Consider the following 23,565-nt stretch of genomic DNA (forward strand, 5'->3'; position numbering starts at 1 on the left):
GAGATGTAAAGAAATCGGAGCCTGTACCATCACTACCCATAGCTCCAGGGTAAATCATGCATGTAAAAGTGTATGTTGCCACGGCAACTGTGACTCCTTGTCGGGGCCGATTGGCTTAGTTGGCTGAATGGCCAGCGTGGATCAGATTGGTGCAGTCAGCACAGGGTTTGTTCCTTGTTATGGCTGGGGCAGATTTGGGACCTGTCTCCTTGCCCTGCCCCTGGTGGAGGTCATGGTGCTATGTGTTGAACCTGCCTTCGGGCAGAGAAATCAAGACGTAGCGTATATCACAATTTTAAAAATACTTTCACTGGGAATGGATACGCCTTAACAATTTATAATGTACTGTGAAACATCTACAGTATAGAAACAGGCCATTTGCTCAACAGTTCCATGCATGTCCTGGGCTACACAACAACCACTTCCACCCTTCTTCATCTAACCCCTTCTATATTGCCTTCTATTACTTTCTCCCCCATATATACTTAACTAGTTTCCACTTAAATGCATCTATGCTATATATTTCAACTGTGCCTCATAGTGACCAGTTTTACATTTTAATTGATCTTAGGTTATGTATCATTCTGGTAATTCTTTTGCATCTTCTGCAATGCCTCTATGCCCTTTTTTATGATATGGAGACCGAAGCTGGTCTGGGTGCTCCAAGTGTGAATGAAGTTGATCAATCATGAATTTCCCTCCTGGAGCCCTTGCTGACTGCTCTATATTTTCTTTTCAGTTTCTATATATTTTTCTATTCTATCTTTGATTAAGCATTAGATTATCTTTTACACCACCGATGTTAGGCTAATTTGTTCTGGTGAGTTTAGTGGGTATATATGAGCCTATCAGTGAAATACTGGTACAGGGCATCCTCATGAGCACTGATGGTCTCATAATTATTTCTTACAGCAAAATCTGGCTCTTTGGTTTATGGGAGAAAAGAATGCTTTTCAGACCAGACCCTGAAAAAGAACTCCTCCGATTTTGAACTGGGCGGACTGAATAGTTTTTTCTGGCTCCTATGTTCTGAAATTTGTGTATGTCTCAAACATTCCCTAATGTTTTTTCACAATTCTGGTCTGTCTTTTGGTATACATCATACAATAATACAAACGCCTCAGTGTAACTCTTAATTCATTTACTTTTGATTATCAGATAAAATGCATGTCTCACTGGCTGAGGCTCTGGAGGTTCGGGGAGGACCACTAGAGGAAGAGGAGATTTGGGCTGTCTTAAGCCGAAGTGCAGAATGCCTACAGGATCTGTTTCACAAAGGTATGGAACCATTTAATTTTAACATGCTGATTGATGTGGATTATATAGAATATGCAGCACCGAAGCAAACCATTCAACACAACTGGTTCATGTTCCACATGAGCGTCCTCCCACCCCTCTTCACCTAACACCTTCTATTCCTTTTTCCCTCATGGCCTGAATTTCATGGCAGGAGCAGGCAGGGGTGGTTGGGAAGTTGACCACCACCCACAATTGGCTCTGCACTGTGATTTCACGTAGGCGGGCCAGTTAAGGCCAGCCCTGCATAGATCGCAAGTGGTAGCACTGTGGTGGGAGGAGGGAGAGTGGGCCTGGCATGCAGTTCGCGCATGCGTGCGAAATAGTGCTTCAATCTCCCTGAGACACAGAACTGCCTCAGGGAGATTGAAACGCTTTTTGAAAAAAATTAATAAATACAGTAAAAATTCAATGAAACACATCCCCTCAAGTGACTGTGTCACATGAGATGGGACATGTTTTTAATTTCAAAAGAAAATTTTTATTTAATTTGTAATAGCTTTAGGAACCCTCATCCTGCTCATGGATGAGGTTTTGCTAAAAAATGTAAAGGCCTTTTTGCCTGCCCCCCAACCATTAGGTTAGTCAGGCAGCATAAACTTCAACTTAATTACCTTCTTGATGGCCTTAATAGGCCTTTTAATTATTGGCGGGTGCGCAGCCGACTCCATTGCATGCCTGCCGAGCAAAATATCGTGACAGTGCGCGGTGACGTTGGGACGCACACTCAATGTCATTGCGTGTCATTTTACATTCCGGTATGTCGGGCGCACGCTTGCACGCTGAAGGTAAAATTCTGGCTCATGTTTACCTGGTATTTTCTTAAACACCTCAACTACTCCATAAGGTAGCATGTTCCATATTCTACTACTCTCAGGTTAAATAATCTGTTCTCCCAATTGGCCTTATTGGTGCCTATCTTATATTCCTGATCCTAGTTTTAGTCTCCCTATAAGCAGAAATATTTTTTCCACATTTACGCTCTCAAACAGTCACGTCATCTTAAAGACGTTGATCAGGTCAGCCTTCAGTCCTTTTTTTAGCCTTTTCAATCCGTCCTTAAAAAATCTTGTTTATTTTGTGTTGAAAAGTGTATTAAATAATTTAAGGACTACGTAAGCATGAGAATTCAATGCGGTTTGGTAATAATTCAGAATTTGATAGACAAGTTAAACAGTAACAGATTTTGCAAGTTGGATCTGCTGCAGTTGATGTTATTCAGTTAAGTTTAATGCTCAGGAATGGTTTCATGCTACAACACCACTCATATGTTGTGGAGCAGCATTGGGAAATGGATCTGAATATTTCCTGTTAGGGAAAGCACCTCACAGAGTTAAGAAAGGAAAAAAGATACTGTGGTAACAACAAAGGACAGTCTTCTGCTTTCCTACTTGTGCCCTATCTGCACTTAAGCAATTTTATGAGCATTAGGCAGGCCATGGCTCTCGTGAATTTTAAAAAAGAATTTGAATTGTTAAGCTCTGCTTCTTTACAGTTCCTCTTAATTCATACTAAAAACATGGCTACAGATCTGTGAAAATTGCTTGAAGAGCTGGCAATGGATATGTTAATTCACTGCTGTAAATTTACTTCTGGTGACAGCTAGTGTTTCTCATACTGTGGGCTCAGATTTCAGAAAACTTGGCATAAACAAAGCACTCCACGATACAAAAGTTTATGGAGAACACAATAATACATTTCACTTTGAAAACTGGCCAGTCTGTTAATATTCCTGGCTTGAATGGGAGCTGAATCATCCATTTTTAAAAATTTCCTTACTTATGAGTGTGAAGAAGATATTCCACATGTTTTGATGTTCTAGTTTTCATTCTACTGATTTTTTTTAAAAAGTGTATGTCACATTGAGGGATTGCGTTGCAGGATAGTCATCTAGTACTGGATCATTAAATAATTTAAAGAAGACCACATTTGCCTTAAATCTTAGCTCAGTTTACCCAGTTTACCAGAAATGATCTAGATCTGAAATGGTACCAGCATCAATAACACCCACAATAGGGATTTATCTCAATGTGGTGCTAATTTGGACATAAAGCAACGTAGATTGACAGCTATTTGAATCCCTGCTTCTTGCTTCCTTCCTCTCCACTGCTTCTTCCTTCTCTTCTCGTGCCTAGAGGTGCATGAGGCAGACAAAGCACGTGCTTACATCTGTTTCTGTGGCTAGCTTTTCCTGGAGCGGGTGGCTGGCCTGTTGCCAGAGGCTATAACTTGAGGGTGCCACTTCATATCAAGCGTGGCTGATCAGGAGACTGTTCTGCTCTTACTGCCTCCCCTATGTGCATTGGAAGGATTTATACGATTTATGCACATTATGAATGCACGTTCCCTGGCTGTCAAGTCCTAGAGTGAGACTCGAACTAGGAGCTTCTGCTTCAAAGGCAAGGACAGTACCCATTGCGGCACAAGACCTCCCTATCTCCACTGTTTACTCAGCTGCTGTTCCATATAGTCATACATTGCAAGTGCCCATAATAGTTGTGCAAGTTGTTATGCCACAGGTAGCCAGTTGAAGTTAGTACTGAAGCTAACCTTTACTTAGTCCAACATTTATTCACAGCATAAAATATTGCAAGCAAATACGTCTTAACTTAGCCACACCAAAGCTTCAATAAGTGTCTCTTTTGATTTGCTCAAGTGAAAGCCCAATTAATGCCCTCCACCTGCATGTAACTAAACAAGTAAAATGTTACTTCTGGGCACGATTTCAAGATTACAAATATATCCTTTTATAATGCTATGAATAGTGGGCTAAATGTTCTGGTGTCCGGATCATCTACTTACCTGGGTTAATTTGAGCAGGATGCCTGGGAAGCCCTTACTTCTTGGTCATCCTTTTGGAACTTCTGCCCCTCCCGTGGCGCTGAGTAAATATCAGGGCCAGTGTGTCATAGGCATAATTCCCTGGGAGAAAGCAAGAGAAAAAACCTTACTTAAGATAAAAACCTGCATGTTTATTATGGCAAGGAGCATGGGGGAGAGACCAGATAAGGTGCTACTGGACACAAGCCCATTGAAAATTAATTAAAATGGACAGGTGACCTCAGGAAGAAAAGATAAGAAGCCTAAGAATGTGGAAAACAAACTGATGGAAAATGAGGTCATCTATGCCAATCAATAGTATAATTTTACTCAGTGGTCATACATGCATTTTTTTTGCTAGATATGTACAGTTCTATGCTTTTAAGTACATTTAGGTTAATGATCTGTAGTTGAGTAAAGCACATAAACCAATGACTTGTAACTGGACTCTGGATTTGAAAAAATTGTTCCACCTGAATATTGAATTGTACCACATTAGTCACAACTTGCATCACCTGGTGTGTGGCTGGAAGTACTATTTTAAGTTTATGCATAAATAGTTACTAAATACACTTAATAAATCTGAATGTTTGACTTCAGTGTTTCAAGAACCTTATTGATTTTGAGGAGTAGATAGAACAACTTCCATAGGTAGGATCTTCTGGTTAGCGAACGGGGGTGAGGCTCGCTCGCAGACGCGGGATGACGTTGGGTGGAACTTCCGACGTCACCCCGCATCATTTCCATTTTCAGGTCGGCGGGGACGCAGCAGAATCAGCTGCACACCCACCGATCTGTCAACGGCCTATTGAGGCCATTGAGAAACTAATAAAAATCATTAGTGGACCTGCCCGTCCAATCTTAAGGTTGGAGGACAGGCTGGGAGCCCTGGTGGGCTTCAGAAAAAGCATGAAACCTCATTCATGAGCGAGATGAGGTTTCATGAGGGGATTTAAATTTTTGATAAAGGTTTCAGTTAAAGCTATGGACATGCCCCAACTCATGTGACAGTGTCACACGAGGGGACACGTCAGGGAAATTTTTCTATCATTTTTGTCGCAAATTTTAATTCGGAGCCGATCTCCCTGAGGCAGCACTTAGCCTCAGGGAGATCTGTGCGCTATTCCGAGTGCACTCCCGGCTGATGGAATCCCCCCCGCACAGGCAGCGCTTCCTGGTGGACGTCACGCTGGTCATGTAAAATTCCCACCCCCCCCTCCATCGGCGGGGAAAGTTTGTCCCCATAAGTGACTTTTTCTTGATAGATCCTGTTGCCAGTGCTTTGTTTAAGCTGACATTTTGGAGATATGCACGATTGCTATGGCTTTAAGTTGTACAAGACTTCCCCATTCCAATATTGTGGCAAAGAACCTGACTGACATCAAAGACTTGCTCATGGGAACAATTTAGCATAGTTAGAGGATTGGCTGACTAACAGGAAAGAGTCAAGATAAATGAGTCACTTTCAAGTTAGCAAATTGTGGGGCACCAGAGAGATCAGTGGAGGGGGCGCAATCATTACCTCCCCTGCCTCCCGCTTTCTGGTTTCCTGGGACCTGGCCTACAAGAGTTTAAAAAAATAACATTTACTTAAAATGAATGCAGGCAGCCTCCTTTAAAATGTTTTTATGACTGATTGGCCTCTTGAGAACAGGTTGGTTGCCCACTCCTGATTTGCTAATATTATAAATGGGAATGGAAAGATTGAGGTCAGATTGTTTACTTCTTCTTACTTATAACTCCCCCACCCATTGTCCGACATCTAATGTTTAAATTTCATTATGCCTCTTTGTAAAGACTGTATAAAAATTATAGCCTAGTAGCATTTTCAAAAATAAGATGCCATCACCAATATTTATTGTGTACCATGTTTTTTTTTTAGTAAATTCAATTTTTATGGGGAATATAAATCCTATTTTCAAATCAAAGGTCAATAGATTTTGGGTACTAAGGAAATAAAGGGATATGGGGATTGTGCAGGAAGGTTGACTTGACGGTCAGCCATGATCTTATTGAATTATGAAGCAGGCTGAAAGAGCCAAAGGGCTTATTCTTGCTTCTATTACTTTGGTTCTTATGATAAAAGTAATAATTTACATAGGCAGGAGCAGGCGGGGTGTAGGGGCACAAACATTTCCAAATTTGTGCATTTGTACTGGGTTGAAATGCTTTGAGTATTTTTTTACAGTGAAGTGTATTAGAAGTATCACCTTATCACTTGCATCAACTTTTATTATCTAGCATGCCACAAACGATTCAGATAATTATAGAAGTATAACCAGATCAGCAGTCATCTGCAGAATGGGGTGCAAATTACCGACTATCTTCAACTATTTATTGTGACAATAGTTACATATAGAATTATAGAATTTCACAGCACATGAACTAGCCAGGTGTCTCATCATGGCTGTGTTGGCTTTCAAAAGGCTGATCCATTTATTCCTATTCAACAACAACAATTTGTGTTTCTATAGCACTTTTAAGATAGTAAAACATCCTTGTATGCATTACAGGAGTGTTATCACAAAACATTTGAGACCGAGCCACATGAGGAGGAATTAGAATAGATGACCGAAAGTTTGTTCAAAGAGGTAGGTTTTTAGGAGCACCTTAAAGAAAGAGAGAGTGGCTTATGGAAGGAATTGCAGAGATCACCATGGCTAACTGAGAAAGTTAAGTCTGATATCAAATTGAAAGAAAAGCCATACAATGTTTGAGAAGATTGGCTGGTAAGATAGAAGATTGGGAAAATTTAAAAACCAGAAAAGAATCACCAAAAAATAGAGGGAGAAAGTAGAATGAGAGTATACCAGCAAAAAGTATTAAAAACAGACAGTAAAAGCTTTTGCAAGTATATAAAAAGTCTAAAGTAAACATCGGTCCCTTACATGATGAGACTGGGGAATTAATAATGGGAAACAAGAGACTTTGTACAAATGTTTTGTATCTGCCTTTATATCAAAGGCACAAAAATCATCCCAAGAATAATAGAAAATCTGCGGGGTGGGAAAGGGAAGGAGGAATTTAAAACAATCACTTTCACTGGAAAAAAGGTATTAGGAAAAGTAATGAGACTAAAGACTGATGCCTTCCCAGGACCTGACCTAGGGTCTTAAAAGGAGTGGATGCACTGGATGTAATCTTCCAAATCTCCCTAGATTCTGGAAAGGTTTCAGCAGATTAGAAAACTGCAAACATAACACCACTGTTTAGGAAAGGAGAGAGACAAAATGCAGGAAACTGTAGGCCAGTTAGCATAACACCTGTCATTAGGAAAATGCTGGAACCCAATATTAAGGAAGTAATAGCAAAACATTTAGAAAATCGTAATGCGGTCAAGCAATCAGCATGGTTTTTTGAAAGGGAAATTGTGTTTGACAAATTTATTAGGATTCTTTGAGGATGTAACAAGGCTAAAGGGAGCCTGTGAATGTAATGTATTTAAATTTCCAGAAGGCATTTGATAAGGTGCCACATAAAAAGGTTACTGCACAAGATAAGAGCTCATGGTTTTGAACATAGTGTCTTAGCATAGATAGAGGATTGGCTGACTAACCGGAAAGAGTCAAGATAAATGAGTCATTTTCAGGTTAGCAAATTGTAACTCTTGGGGCACCACAGAGATCAGTGGTGGGGGCTCAATCACTACCTCCACCACTGAAGATCGGCCAAGGTAATAATTTTGCTTCAATATATCTCCAAAACTAATGAATGGATTTCAACAAAACTTGGTACACAGACAAGGTATGGCCCTAGGAGGAACTGATTTGTTTTTGGTGAAGATGTGGATCTGGATTTGGATCCTAGAATTGTTTTAAAGGATCCGTTAATATTGGGAGATGGGGCAAATTGACATTTTTTTAGTATGTTGTAGGTTGCTTTATTTAGAATATTGTAACTTGTCTCAGTTGCTGTGGTGGAACTTGTCACAACCATCAAACTGTGAGCAGTTTTCAGGTTCTTGGATGTGGATTGGCCTGAAGCTGTCTCAGTGAAATGGAAGCTCTGAAGAAAAAGATTTCTTTTTTCAGCTTTGTAGCTACAGAGCATCAATCAGGCAGGGAAAAGCCTTAGGGAAGAGCTGCCTGATTGTAATAACATTGAGTTAATGCAGTATGGTGGAGGTATGCACTCTACTGAGTGCTCTCTTCTCTTGTTTAAAATCTGTATTAATGACTTTGATGAAAGGACTGAGTGTATTGTTGCCAATTTTGATGACAATGCAAAGATGGATAGGAAAGCAAGCTGTGTGCGGGACACAGTTTGCAAAGGGATATAGGCAAGTTAAGTGAGTAAGCCAAAAATTGACTGGAGTATGATGTGGCAAAATCTGAGGCTATCCGCTTTGGGCAGGAGAATAGAAAAGCAATATATTATTTAAATGACAAGGGACTACTGAATACTGCAAACCAGAAGGATCTGAGTTTCCTCATACATGAAACATAAAACATTAGCATACAGGTACAGCAAGTAATTAGGAAGATAAATGGCATGTTGATTGTTTATTGTAAGAGGAATGGATAATAAAAGTAGGGAAGCCTTGCTACAACTGTAAAAGGTGTAGGTGAGGCCATGCCTAAGAATATTATATACAGTTTTGGCCTCCTATTTAAGGAGGGATATATTTGCATTGGAGGCAGTTCAGAGAAGGTTCACTAGGGCTATTCCTGTGATCAGGAGGTTGTCTTAGGAGGAAAGATTCAGTAGGTTGGGCCTATCTTCACTGATGTTTAGAAGAATGACAGGTGACCCTATTGAAACATATGATCCTGAGAGGGCTTGAAAGAGTTGATGATGAGAGGATGTTTCCCCTCATGAGGGAATCTAGAGCCGGGGGCATAGATTCAGAATAAGAAATCACCCATTTAAGGCAGCAGTGAAGAAGAATTTCTCCCCTCAAAGGGTCATGATATTCAAGGCTGTGATAAACAGATTTTTGATCTATAGAGCACAGGGTTATGGAAAATGGGCAGGAAGGTAGAGTTGAGGCTAAGATTATCCATGATCACCCATGATCTTGTCTTTGTCTTTGATTTATGCTGCATACTCCAATCCCTTAGCTACTAACTTGAACTTTCTGCCTGAAATTACTGCAAATGGTTTTCAATCTTGGTGTCATATTGGAGCCGAAGGAGAGCTCCCAACCACATATTACTAAGACTGTCTAGATCAATCTCCATAACATAGTTTGACTCAGCACCTACTTCAGTTCATCTGTAATCTTATTCCATGCCTTTGTTACCTCTAGACTTGACTATTCTAACACATTCCTAGCTGACTCCTGCAAATTTGAAGTCATCTAAAACCCTGCTGCCTGATTCCCAACTCACAAAACTTGTTCACCCATCTTCCCTGTTTTCCCTGCTTTTGCCCCCTAGTTAAGCAAGGCCTTGATTTTAAAAATTCTCATCATTATTTTCAAATTGCTCCAGGGCTTTGTCCCAACTTATCTCTGTGATCTCCTCCAAACCTGCAGTGCTCCAAGATATTTGTGCGCCTCCAATTCTGGCCTTTTGAGCAGCCCATTTTAGTCACTCTACCATGGCAATATTGCTTCAGCTGCCTAGGCCCTAAGTCATAAGAACACAAGAACTTAAGAAATACAAGTAGAAGCAGGTCATACAACACCTCAAGCCATTCAGTAGGGTCATGGGTGACAGGAGTTGATGATAAAATGCTCAGGAAACATTGTAAAAGCAAGCTATGGTTGGATTATGTCAATATTTCGCTACCTACTATCCGACCAGTTTCAGTAATAAGCTGAGCAATTTGTATGGTTGTTAAAAAAACATGTCAGGACTTGAACTGTCTATAATCATCATAGAATTTGCTTAGCAGTTTGGTAAGTAGATATTGAGGATTAACTTTGTTGTGGAAATGTTTTGGGGGTGCAAACAGACTCTTGTAAGTGCATTTAAATTAATAGGCCCCTATTGCTTTGTTAAGTGTCACTTTGTACTCCAGCTGATGGGTAGGAATGGGCAGTCTGCATCATTATCTTTTCTATTGTTACCTCAGTGCTGCTTTGTGATACCCTGGCAAAATATGTGTTTCCGGAGGGTGGGGCTACTTTCTCACTCATGGAGCACCTAGTTTCTTACATTGCTTTTTCTGGTCCTAGCCATAAACTGACAAAACCAGTTCATCATATGGCAACTCAGACTGGGACTGAAACTTCAAGGTCTTTGTGAAGTACTTAAGTTTGTTCTTTCTTTGTCAAAATCACAACTTCTGCAGTTTTCTTTTGTAATTGATTCCTTTAAAAAGGTCTTTTTTCTCTTTATACTTAATAGTCTGTTTTACGGGTTACATGGTACTCGCAGGTACATGAATGAAAGGTCTTGTGCAGCTTTGCAGTCTTTATACTTGGGCAGTGCCGCTCATTAGCAGGTTCAGGCCAATTCCACTGGGCAACTTGGGAAAGAGAGTAAGGAGTCAGCTTGGGCACTTTGTTGAGGAAATAGTGTACAGCTAGCTCACCTGCACTTTTTTTTTATTGAGGACATGAATAGGAGCAGGAGTGGACTGTATGGCTCCTTGAACCTGCTCTGCCATTCAAAACAATTTTGGCTTATCTACTGCCCATTCTCCATTCTCCTTGATTCCCTGAGAGACTAAAAAGTGATTTATCTCAGCTTTGAATATACTCACTGATGGAGCATCCACAGCACTCTGGAGTAGAGAATTCCAAAGATCCACAACCCCCGAGAGAAGAAATTTCTCCTAATCTTAGTCCTAAATAATTGACTCTTTATCCTGACACTGTGTCCCCGTTTGTAGATTCTCTAGCCAAGGGAAACAGCCTCTTTGTCTATTCTGTCAAGCCCATTCAGAATCTTGTACGTTTCAATGAGACTACCTCTCATTCTTTGAAGTATAGGCCCAATTCACTCAACCTCTCATCATAGGCCAACACTCTGTTCCCAGGAACCCAATCTAGTGAACTTTTGCTTAACCACTTTCAATGTAAGTATATCCTCTCTTAGATATGAAGACGAAAACTGTATTCAGTACTCCAGGTGTAGTCTCACCAAATCCCTATACAACTATCGCAAGATTTCCTTATTCGTGCACTCCAATCACTTTGCAATTAAAGCCAACAAGCTATTTGCCGTACCTCATGCTAACTTTGTGTACCTTATATGAGCACAGCGGGGGCTGGTTAGCTCAGTTGGCTCAATGGCTAGTCAGTGGATCAGATTAATGCCAATTGCGTGGGTTTTGATTCCTGTTCCAACTATGGTTCAGTAAATAATTGCCAAGGACCTACTTTTGGGCAAAGAGCTCAAGAAGAAGATACGAATACACCCAAGTCTCTCTGAACATCGACATTTAGAAGTTTCACACCTTTCAAACGTATTCTGCTTTTCTATTCTTACGACCAAAGTGAATAACCTTATACTTTCCTATATTATACTCCATCTGTCACCTTGTTGCCCACTCACTGAACATGTCTATATACCTTTGCAGCTTTTTTGTGTCGTCCTTGCAGCTTATGTTCCCACCTAGCATGGATACATTACTCTCAGTCTATTTGTCTAAGTCATTAATATATATTGTAAATAGCAGATGCTCCAGCACTGATCCTCGCTGCCCTCCACTTGTTACAGCCTTCTCTTACCTTTGCATGGCCCATCTCTGACTCTTCCCTTTCTCGACTTTGCTATCTCCGTTTCTGGGATAGGCTATCGATAAATATTCATTATAAGCCCACTTGCTCCCATAGCTACTTCAACAACACTACCCCCAGCACCCTGTGCGGACTCCATTCCATTCTCCCAGTTTCTCCGTCTCCATTGCATCTGTTCTGCAACCTTCCATACCAGTACTTCTGATATATCATCCCTTGAATTTACCTCCATTTTGCTTGACAGGGCCCTTGATTGTGTCCCATGCATTTCTTGCACTTGTGCTCCACTCCATCCCCTCTCTCCCAGAACCACAATCTCAAAAATCCTTGTTCTCAACTTACAGCCCACCAGCCTGTGCACTCAATGGATCATCCTCTGCCATTTCCGCTTCCTGCAGAGTGATGCCACCACCAAGCATATCTTCCCCTCCCCTCCCCTCTTCTCCCAGCATTCCAAAGAGATTGTTCCTCCCATTACACCCTGGCCCGCTCCTCAGTCACCCACAACACCCTGTTCCCTTCCCATGGCACCCTTCCATGCAAGTGAAGGAGATATAACACCTGCCCTTTTACCTCCTCTCTCCTCACCATCCAAGGCCCCAAATACTCCTTCCAGGTGAAGCAGTGATTTACATGTAGTTCTTTCAATTTAGTCTGCTGTATTCAATGCACACGACACAGTCTCCTCTACACTGGGAGACCAAAAGCAGATTTGGTGACCATATAGTGGAACAACTCTATTCAGTCCACATGCATGACCCTGAGCATCTGGTAGCCTGAGATTATAATTCTCCATCTTGCTCTCATGCTGGTATCTCTGTCCTTGGCCTGTTGTAGTGTTCCAGTGAAGCTCAAGGAACAGCATCTCACATTTTGATTAGGTACTTTATAGCCTTCTGTACTTAGCATTGAGTTCAATCATTTCAGACTGTAATTTCTGACCAGCCCACATTTTGTTTTGTTTCTTTTCATGTGTCAGTCTTAATCCTGTAACCCCGTTATTCTCGTTTTTGCTTTTGGATGGCAGCTCTTCCTTATTCTGCCATTTAACCTCCTCTGGACTGCATCTTTTGTTTCTTTACTTGTTTCATTTTACTCCCTTTTGCTCTGCTCACCAACTATTCTATCAACTAATACTGCAGCCTAGAAGGGGGCAATTAGGTAACAGTCTGTCCCATAGGCACTGACCTAGAGGATAAGGGTAACAGTGGCGATGAATTGGAGGGAGACGTGGGTGAGGCCCACATTGAACCCCCTACTATCTGACTAACAAACACAGAAATACGAGCAAACTTGGGCTCATTCACCCACCTAACTACAGAACAGTGAGCAGATTTGACAAGGCTATTCACTGCATTTAAAAGCCTGTATAGAGATAAAACAGGCTGCACCACACTAGCTCTACATCATGTGGATGCGGGAGAGGTCCCTCTCATAAGGCAACATCCATGTTGTCTAGGTCCAGAAAAGCTGGCCCAGGTTCAGGAGGAGATTAACTAAATGCTGGATCACCAACTAATAGAGTCTAGCAACAGTAACTGGAGCTCCCCAGTTGTGTTCATACCCAAGCTGGATGGCTCCACAAGGTTCTGATTGACTACCGAAAAGTTAATGTAGCAACCAGAGCCGACTCCTACCCGATAACTCTCCTGGAAGACTGCATAGATAGGGTGGTAAAGCAGCCGAGATTACCAACATAGATTTACTCAATGGATACTGGCAGGTTTCCTTGACCATCTGCATGATGCCACCCTTGCAACTCTGGATGGGTTATACCAGTGTCGAGTCATGCTATTTGGACTCAGAAATGCCCCAGCCATCTTCCAAAGACTGATGTATCAGTTAGTGGCGGGTTTATCCAATTGTGTTGTGTACCTAAATGACCACCTAGTGTACAGTGACACCTGGGAAACTCACTTGGAGCAACTGGAAGCCCTCTTTCAGACAGTACAGTCAGATGACCTTGTGGTCTGTCTCATAAAGAGCGAGTTCGCTAGGGTTCAGGTGGCCTACCTACCAAGTACTGCCCAGAGCTGCAAAAGTGCAAGCAATTGCCCAGTTCCCCATTCCCACAAAACAGGAAATCATGAGATTCTTAGTGATGTGTGAGTTCCACCACAAGTTCGTCCCAAACTTTAGCATGGTAGCTGACAGACCTAGTACAGAAAAAAGCAAAGGTAGTATAGACTGAGAAATGCCAGACAGTTTTCAAAAAGCTGAAACCATTTTAGTAAACAAACCAGTGCTAACAGCTCCAGTCTTCAACCAAGCATTTAAAGCAGCCACCAATGTGAGTGGTACCGTAGTCGTTGCTCTCCTCCTTTAGGATGACAAATCAGGAATAGAGACACCAGTTGGATACTTCTCCCAAAAAAACTAAACAAACATCAGAAATGATATTCCACAGTAAAAAAGGAAATCCTAGATTTATTACTGGCTGTCAAACACTTGAGATATATGCCTAAAATGAATACAGAGGAACCATAGTCTATATCGAACACAACTTTTTAACCTTTGCAGGAAAATTCAAAATTCAGAATGCAAGATTATTCCATTGGAGTTTGTTTCTCCAACCATATCACCTAAAAATCATCCATATTGCAGGGAAATTGAATGTGATTGTAGCCGTCCTGTCTAGGAGTTAGAGACCCATTTAGGACTGAGGATATACAAGAAAAGACACTAATCAAAAAAGGCTGTTATGAGTCTCCTGATACTGTAAAGGTGACCACTTTTCTGGCAAGTTTCTATGTGGATTACAATGCAGACCTTTTAAATGGAATTTCACACCTGGGAGGTGTCAAGGCCCACTTCGAACAGGGACACTCTTGAAAGGAAGGCTTTAAAGATGCAAAGTGCTCGACTTTGATCAAATACTCATCAGACATTCAAAATCCCCTTTGGGGATGGAATAACCCATATTTCCTGTTGATTTATATCTTGAACTGCTTCGAAAGGTTTTGTTGATTAAAAAGATTTTTAAAAAATGGGTTACTTGGTCTACAACAATGAATTTCAGACATGCTAATTGAATTCCTTCATGGGGATGTAAGGAAGGAGGAGCTTCAAAATTAGTTCTGCCAAGCAGTATCAAAGAGAAAAAACAAGCAGGAGGAGAAAGAAACTTGACTGTCATCTAAAAAGACACTACTGGAAAAAAGTAGGAAAGATCCCGTGCTCTTGCGCTCGCCCTTGCCCTCGCGCTCGCTCTCACCCTCGTCCTTGCTCTTTCCGGAAGCAAAATGGATGTCTTCAACAGAGTTCAGACCTGAGCAAAGTCAACTCCAGAATTCTACAGGAAACCACCTAACTTCAAACAGCCACAACATTGAACAATCTATGCCTCAAAGACAAGTAATGGACGTAATCGTATATTCTTTTAACTTTCTATTGGATTCTAACTGTCTTGGTTCTGATGTCTGTGTGTGTGTGTCTTTATTATTTTTTCCTCAGGTGCAGTAGCGAATAAACATACTCTTTCTTTGATGTAAGAAAACCTGATTTGATTGGTGCCTTATTAACAAATAAACATATTTGGATTGAAAAAGGCAATTACAGGGAAAATAAATTTTAAAACCTTTGTTGCGACCAACCGAGGGGGCTGAATAGAAGGGGAGCCGCCAACTCACTCCTCACCCAATCAGAACAGCTATATTAAATACAGCAAGGCAGGCTGCTATGTGAATGGTCCATTTTTCCAAGAGCCACGTTGCCTGTGCACAAACAGTAAATTTCAGATTTATTTATGCCAGCATTGCATCCATAAATAGATGGGGAGGACAAGCTTGCCTGAGAATAACATTACCCTGTAATTTTCAACCTTGAGGATGTAGTTTTGTTCATTTTTCATCGCTGTTTATATTTTTATTGGCTTTAAAAAAAAATTAAGCTGACCTTTGTAATTGTAAAATTGATGTTACAATATTTTACTGTGATGACATGCCTGTTAAAATGTTGCAGATCTTAACAATTTCTTGAACCTCAAATATATTTGTTTGTGTACATAATAGTTATTTTGTGTGGATGTTATAAATGGGGAATCATTTTAATATCTTAGAGTTCATATGGGTTGGGGCTTAAATGGCCAGACGTAGTAGCAATAGCTTTATGCTGTTTGTAGTTATAAAAAAAAAACTGTTACATAGATTCTTTTGAGTGCAGGATCTCAATCCCAATGTAATATTCACTAGTTTTAGGACAAGTGACTAAATGTAGTAATAATGGTTTGTCTTGGCTGCTGAAGGCATACAGCATGTGTCAGCAATCAATGGAGAATAAATGATGAGGAAGATAATTAGTTTGAGTAAGATCAAACCTCCTTTTGTAGTTTAAGAAGTCTACATTGTAAGGTCTTAAACAATATAATCTATACTTTAGAGATAAAGTATTGTTTTTAGAAGTATATGTAGGCTATCAACTCATACTTGTTTCTGACTCCCCAAAGAATGTGAAGATGATTTTTTACTAACGATCTAAAATTCTCATTGTTATTGCACAGAGATGCCACAGTGTGTTTCCATCAGGAATTGTTGACACTTCGAACTTTTTATTTTGGAGGGAAACAAGCCAGGCTTTGAATACATTAGACTGATATACATTATATGTTAAGAGCTTTTGCTTGATTTCCTTTTGGAGTGGGAGGGAAGGTGAATGTCAGTTTTATCCACTTCGAAGTTTTAGTTGAGGTTTTCACCTCCCTCGGGGCATTTTAGTTTATATCAAATTGTTGGAGGCAGTGGCTGTGATCATGGTAGCCTTTGTATGCTCCTCTACTTGTATGGTTTTTTGCTGCATAATTTACACTTGCTTGGCACTTAGTTCTAACTGTGTCATTGTTTTTTTCTTTTCCGTTGGATGGGCAGTGTTTTCTGACCTGGGCAGGGTAAAGTAATGACTGAATATTATGTTTGTAAAAGTCATATAACTTTTATATGTACTGTACTCATGGCTAATATCAGAACATAGGGGGTCAGGGGACAATTCACAGAGTGGTTAGCAAGTTGGCTACAAAAAAAAACCAAGAGTAGGGGTCAAAGATGGTTACTCAGATTGACAAATGCTGGGAAGTGGTTTACTACAACGATCAGTGTTGAGAGAACTTATCACGATTTATATTGACCATTTACCAATATGGACTCTGGAACCAGGAGTGCAATTTAAAAAACTTGCGGATGACAAATTTTCCTCCTTACCTCACCTTTGGGTGCCAAATTCAGTTAACATATTCCCTTTCCTATCCTGGCTGAGATCTATTAGCTCATCATAGACCAAAGATCAAACATGGAGCTTCCTGCTCTATGGGAAACAGGAGATAAAATCAGAGAAGAGTACCAAGGTGCACAGATTATTGGGAGAGATATCACTAGAATGGGGATTAGTAAATTAATAGCTGGAGTCAGAGTAAAGGAGAAGCTAATAGTTTAAATCAGGGTTACTGTGAATGTATGTGAATGTGTTCAGTAAGTTTGGTGAGTTACAGGCGCGGGTTGCCATGTGGAAATATGGTATTGTGGCTATAACAGAAACCTGGCTGAAAAAAGGGTAGGAAAGGAAGAAAAGTGGGAGGGGTGGTGGTATTGATTAAGGAGACCATTGCAGTGTTGGAGAAAGAGGACATCCCAAAGGAGTCAAGGACAGAATCTATTTGGCTGGAAATAAGGAACAAAAAATGTGCCATTACATTGCTCGATGTATTTTACAGGCCATCAACTAGTGGGAAGGATAAAGAGGAATATATTTGCAAGGAAATTACAGCGAGGTGTAAAAATTATAGAGTACTTATAATGATGGTATTTCATTATCTGAATATAGACTGGAATAGTTTAGTGTAAAGGGCAGAGGGAGGCAAGAGCTCCTCCAATGTGTTTGGAAAAATTTTCAACAGTGTTATGTTTCCAGTCTGACAAGAAAGGAGGCATTGCTAGACCTGGTTCTTGGGGATGAACTGAGCCAAGTAGATCAAGTGCCTGTAGAAGAACATTTAGGGGACACTGATCATTATATAATAAGGTTTAGGCTGGCTATGAAAAAGAACAAAGAACAGATCAGAGTAAGAATAATTAACTGGGGGTAAGCCAACTTTGATTGGGTAAGAACATCAATAAATTTAAGTCAAAGATTAGCAGGAAAAATGGTACCTGAACAATGGGCTACTTTCAAAGAAGAGAGAGTTCAGGCACAGTCAAGGTATATTCTCTCGAAAGGGAAAGGTAGGGAAAACAAATCCAGAGTTCCATGGTGACAAAAGAGGTTTTGTAGAAATTAAGGTAAAGAAGAAAAAGTGTGCCTATAACAGATATCAGGCAGAAAGTACAATTGGCAGAATACAGGAGGTTCAGAGGGGAGGTGAAAAAGCAAATAAGAGAAGCAAAGGGAGAGTATGAAAAGAGATGGCAGCTAACATGAAAGGGAACCCCAAAAGTCTTCTATGGGCACATAAGTAGTAAAATGGTGGTAAAAGGAGGAGTAGGGACCAAAAAGGGGATTTACAGCTGAGGTATTAAATTAATACTTTGCATCTGTCATTACCATGGAAGAAGATGCTACCTAAGCCATAGTGAAAGAGGTGGCAATTCAGAAACTAGATGGGTTTCCAGTTGATAGGAGGAGATATTGGATAGGCTGCCTGTACTTAAAGTTGATAAGGCACCAGGACCAGATGAGATGCATCCAAGGACACTGAAGGATGTGAGTGTGGAAATTGCAGTGGCACAAGCGATAATTTGCCACCTTTAGACGTGGCTGGTGCCAAAGGATTGGAGAATTGCAGAAGTTACACCCTTGATCAAAAAAAACATGTAAAGATAAGCCCAGCAACTACAGGCCAGTCAGTTTAACCTCCGTGGTGGAGAAACTTTTAGAAACTATAATTTGGAATAAAATTAATAGTCACATGGACAAGCGTGGCTTAATTAAAGAAAACCAATATGGATTTCTTAAGGGAAAATTGTGTTCAACTAACTTGCTGGAGTTTTTTGAAGAGGTAACAGAGAAGGCCGATGAGCGCAATGCTGTTGATGTGGTGTGCATGGACTTCCAAAAGGCATTTGACACAGTGCTGCATAACAGACTTGTGAGCAAAGTTATAGCTCATGGAATAAAAAGGACATTAGCAACATCGATACAAAATTGGTTGGGTGACAGGAAACAGAGTATAGTGGTTATTGGATTTTTTGGGGCTGGAGAAGGTGGTGGACTCCTCAGTAGTCAGTGTTGGAACCCTTGCTTTTCGTGATTCTATATTAACATGACCTGGATGTACAGGGCATAATTTCAAAATTTGTGGATGATATGAAACTTGGAGGTATTGTAAGCTTTAAGGAAGATAGTGTAGAACTTCGCAGGGAAACAGACAAGTTGGTGGAATGGGTGGGCAGGTGGCAGATGAAGTTTAATGTAGAGAAATGTGAGGTGATTCATTTTGGTAGGAAGAATATTGGAGAGACAATATAAAATGAAAGAGGGTGCAGGAGCAAAGTGACTTTGCTATATACATGCACAAGCCATGGAAGATGGCAGGACAGTTTGAGAGAGTAGTTAATGAAATATACAGTATCCTAGGCTTTATTAATAGGGGTATAGAGTACAAGAGCAAGGAAGTTATGCTGAACTTGTTTGGACATTGATTTGGAGTGCAGAAAAGATTCATGAGAATGTTTCCAGCGGTTAGGAATTTCACTTATGAAGAGACACTGAAGAAGTTAGGACTGTGCTCGTTGGAGAAGAGAAGGCTGAGAGGAGACCTGACAGAGGTAGTCAAAATCATGGGGGCTCTGAACAGAGTAGGTAGGGAGAGACTATTCCCACACATGAGAGGACAGGGAACAAGAAAGCACAGGTTTTAAGTAATTGGCAACTGAAGCCAAAATGATATGAGAAAGAACTTTTTCATGCAGCGGGTGGTTAGTGTTTGGGATGCACCACCTGAGAGTGTGGTGGAGACAGGTTCAATCAAGGCATTTAAGAGGGAATTGTACTGTTATATGTAAAGAAATAATGTGCAGGGTTACGGGGAGAAGATGTGAGAATGGCACTGGGGGAACTGTTCATTCAGAGAGCTGGTGCAGACACAATGGGCTTAATGGTCTCCTGCACTGTAAAAATTCTGTGATAATGTAGTGACCCACCATGTTCATTCACCTTGCAAGCTTTTGTGGTGGGACAGTTTTCCTATCTTCATGTGGGTAGAGATTTAGTTACGTACCATTAGTTTACTTTCTACCCAACAGCAGAGTATTACTAGCAATACAATCAGCTGGGTATTTTATAACGTCACAATACTTAATTACATTGTCATCTTGATGCCTAATTAAATTTTGGCTTTTCCAGTACAATCTAAATAAATATTGCAGGGTTTTAGTCGTAGCTAAAATGAGCAGCTTAAAAGAACAATGCAGCCAGTAATATGAAAGTTGAGAAGGCAGTTGTTGGTGAAGAAAAGAAAGTTGCTATTTAAAAAAAAAATTGAATGGTTGAAGAAGCATGGTAATGCTCAAAGTGCTCATTACAATAGGTGTCATTTACCTTGTCTTTTCCTCAAACTCAGCAGAAATATATAATTTCCTGATGTGGAGAGCCACTTGTATACATTAGCAAGGGTGTGGGGTGAATGGCGGGGCGGGGTTGCTTGGTGCAAGGTAGGTCAGATGTCTATGTAATTAATTTGTGTGCATTTTTTCTACAGCTGACCCTGTTGCTCTAGGTTTTATCATCTCTCCCTGGTCTCTGCTGCTGTTACCCTCTGGCAATATTTCTTACACTGATGAGAATGTTTCCAACCAGGATCTACGAGCATTTACAGCCCCTGAGGTTTTGCAGAGTCAGACTTTATCTTCGCTGTCACATGTTGAAAAGGTATGGAACTGAACTATCAGCTGTGTGGGAAGCTATAGTTGCTTAAATTCACTATTTGCATGATCATAAAGCTGAAATGAGAATGCTGTCTGGCTAAGACTGAGGCTTTCTATAATTGTTACATATAAAATAAACTAATGGCTCCACAGGCAGAATTTTACTGTATGCTAATACAATGGAACATGTGGAATTATTAAAATACAAGTCTACAAAAAATAGTTACAAGCAGAATTTAAATTGCTGAATTATGTTTGCATTTGTTTGGGGAATTAATTGTGTTTAGCTTTAAACGATCCTGATGGGGGAAGGGTGTCCTCACCAGGTGTATCTTGAGAAATAACGGGCATGCTTTCAGTTAAAATTGACAGTCACAGTAATGGGAAGATGGCATTGATGCAGTTAGCTGCTAAAGGGGTAGACACTTCTAAACTTTGCCTATAGCTATGCTTGGAGCTGTCACAGTTCATGTTTGAATCACCCCCAATCAGCTTTCCATCCCTGTCACAAAACCAATGGCTCTTATCAAAGCTACGAATAACACCCTATGTGACTGTGACAGACATAGACTTTCCCTCCTAGTTCTTCTCAAACTGTCTCGGCCTTTGGCATGGTTGATCACACCATCCTCCTCCAACACCTCAAGGTTGTCCAGCTGGGTGAGACTGCTCTCACTTAGTTCCATTCTTATCTAATCATAGCCGCAGAATTACTTGCAATGACTTCTCTTTCTGCTTCTGCACAGTTACCTCTGGTGTTCCCCAAGGATCTACCCTTAGCCCATCCTAGTTCTCTTCTACATGCATCCTCTCAGCGACATTATCCGAAGGCACAGTATTAGTTTTCACTTGTACACTGATGGTACTCAGCTCTACCTCACTGCAACTTCTCTCAACTCCTCCGCTCTTGTTAAATTATGGGATGTTTATCTGACATCCAGTACTGAACAGAAATTCCCTCAATTAATAATTGGGAGACTGAAACCAATGTTTTTGGTTTCTGCACCAAACTTTGTTCCCTAACTACTGACTCCATCCCTCTTCCTGGTGACGGTCTAAGATTAAGCCTGTCTGTTTGCAGCCCTGGCATCAGATTTGATCACAAGATGAGCTTCCAACCTTCTATTTGTGCCATTACTAAGATCACCTATTTTCGCCTCCATGGCATCGCCTAATTTCGCACCTGCGTCAGCCCACTTGCCACTGAAAATCCTCGATCATGCTTTAATTTCATCAAGACTTGACTATTTCGATGCACTCCTCGCTGGTCTTCCACATTTAACCCTCCATAAACTTGAGGTCACCCAATACTAAGCTGCTCATGTCTTAACTCGCAGCAAGTCCTGTTCCCCTATTGCTCTTGTGCTCGTTGACTAATATTGGCTCCCAGTCAAGCAACCTCTGTTTTAGCCAATCATTGGATGAGATTGTCACACAATAGTAAAGATGGCCGTTGGTTGCAGTAGTAAAATTAGTTTACGTGCAGCCTTGCCAAAAATGCTTTTAACTTTTTTTTCCGAAGTAACTATGGGTAGACTCTTGTAGAACAATTCACAAGTTAATGATTAGCAGAACTGACGTTCTTAGCAGTTATTTCTAATCAATAAAAATAATGCTGGAGGGATAAGCAAGCACATGTATTTGAGAGATGTGAGTAGGCAGTGAAAATAAGTGAAAGCATAATTGCTATCATCAGGGCGACAATAAAGCTGAACTGTTCAGGACAGACAATACATCATGGCATTAATATCATTGTCTCTCCTTTCTTTTTCTGTTTCCTTTCTCTTTATTTCTTTCACATTTTGGGGGGAGTAGGGGCACTGCAGTATTTTTTCTCCCTAACTGAAGGGTGCTGAGGCCAATTGTGAAGTCTCTACCATTACCTCAATCCTGATTGGCTAACTCATCATGAACCACGGGGTGGAACTTGATATCCTTCTAGTTTACACAGCTTGGCTACTCACCACCTGACAGGCTGTGCCACAAGGGAAGTTGAAACATTGCTTTGATTATTTTCTTGAGCGCTTGTGGTTAAACATTGAGCCATTAGGTCTTCAGAGGACTCAGAAATTTGACCTCCTTCTTCACTGCCTCAGAAATAATTTACAGTTTATTGAGTTTTAATCCACGACTTGTTACCTGGGAGAGAAGGTAACTTTAAAGTGTGAATTTTTAATTAATTCTTGGTCAATAACTAACTTAGTTTCCTTAGTTTGGCAAATAGTAATTTAAAACTGTAGTTATAGGAAGTTCTGAAGATGAAGAAATGTGGTGGCTCATGGTGGAATTTGGTTGTCTTAAAGTGATGGACTTGAGGTGTAATGGACTAAAATATTTTTTCAAAATCAGAATTACCTGGAAAAACTCAGCAGATCTGGCAGCATCGGCGGAGAAGAAAAGAGTTGACGTTTCGAGTCCTCATGACCCTTCGACAGAACTAGGTGAAACCTAGTTCTGGCAGCCGATGCTGCCAGACCTGCTGAGTTTTTCCAGGTAATTCTGTTTTTGTTTTGGATTTCCAGCATCCGCAGTTTTTTGTTTTTATTTTTGTTTTTGTTTTTAAAATATTTTTTCAGCTAGTTCTCTTGGTCAGATATAGAATGCTCCCTCTACCCTTTTGTCAGCAACTAGCAGTAACATTAATCTTCAAAGATTGCAGTAACACTTCATTTCTTCATTTCCCTCATCTATCACGTAGTCTCTCCAGGTTTGACTGTTTTGTGCAACTTTGAGTAGTTTTATGCCTTCGACTATTAACCAGTATAAATTCCACTCGTATTGCCAAAACTCTTTTCATTTAGGAGCTTTGGAAGGGAGAGAGAGAAACACAAATGATCACAGTAACAAATTGCATTTTTAAAGTGTCCTTTAAATTTTAAAATTATTCTGAAGTACAGCACAGATGGAGGCAGGTGAATGAATGAATGAACACCAAGCCATGGTGTTCATGGACTTGTGGCCAAGAAGATG

The 23,565-nt window shown here is 40.5% G+C and overlaps 1 protein-coding gene across 5 annotated transcripts in view; it reads left to right on the forward strand.

Annotated features, from left to right (window-relative positions):
* The window catches only part of ptpn13 (protein tyrosine phosphatase non-receptor type 13), a 270,908-nt gene that overhangs the window by 20,847 nt on the left and 226,496 nt on the right, over positions 1-23,565 (forward strand). For all 5 annotated transcript variants that reach the window (XM_041196016.1, XM_041195983.1, XM_041195993.1 and 2 more), the window contains exons 2-3: positions 1,159-1,278; positions 20,430-20,599. In XM_041196016.1, the coding sequence (XP_041051950.1) occupies positions 1,164-1,278; positions 20,430-20,599 (285 nt within the window). In that variant the 5' untranslated portion in view covers positions 1,159-1,163. The remainder of the gene's footprint in view (positions 1-1,158; positions 1,279-20,429; positions 20,600-23,565) is intronic.

This window comes from Carcharodon carcharias, chromosome 1 (assembly GCF_017639515.1).
Source record: "Carcharodon carcharias isolate sCarCar2 chromosome 1, sCarCar2.pri, whole genome shotgun sequence".
NCBI classification, from domain to species: Eukaryota; Metazoa; Chordata; class Chondrichthyes; order Lamniformes; family Lamnidae; genus Carcharodon; species Carcharodon carcharias.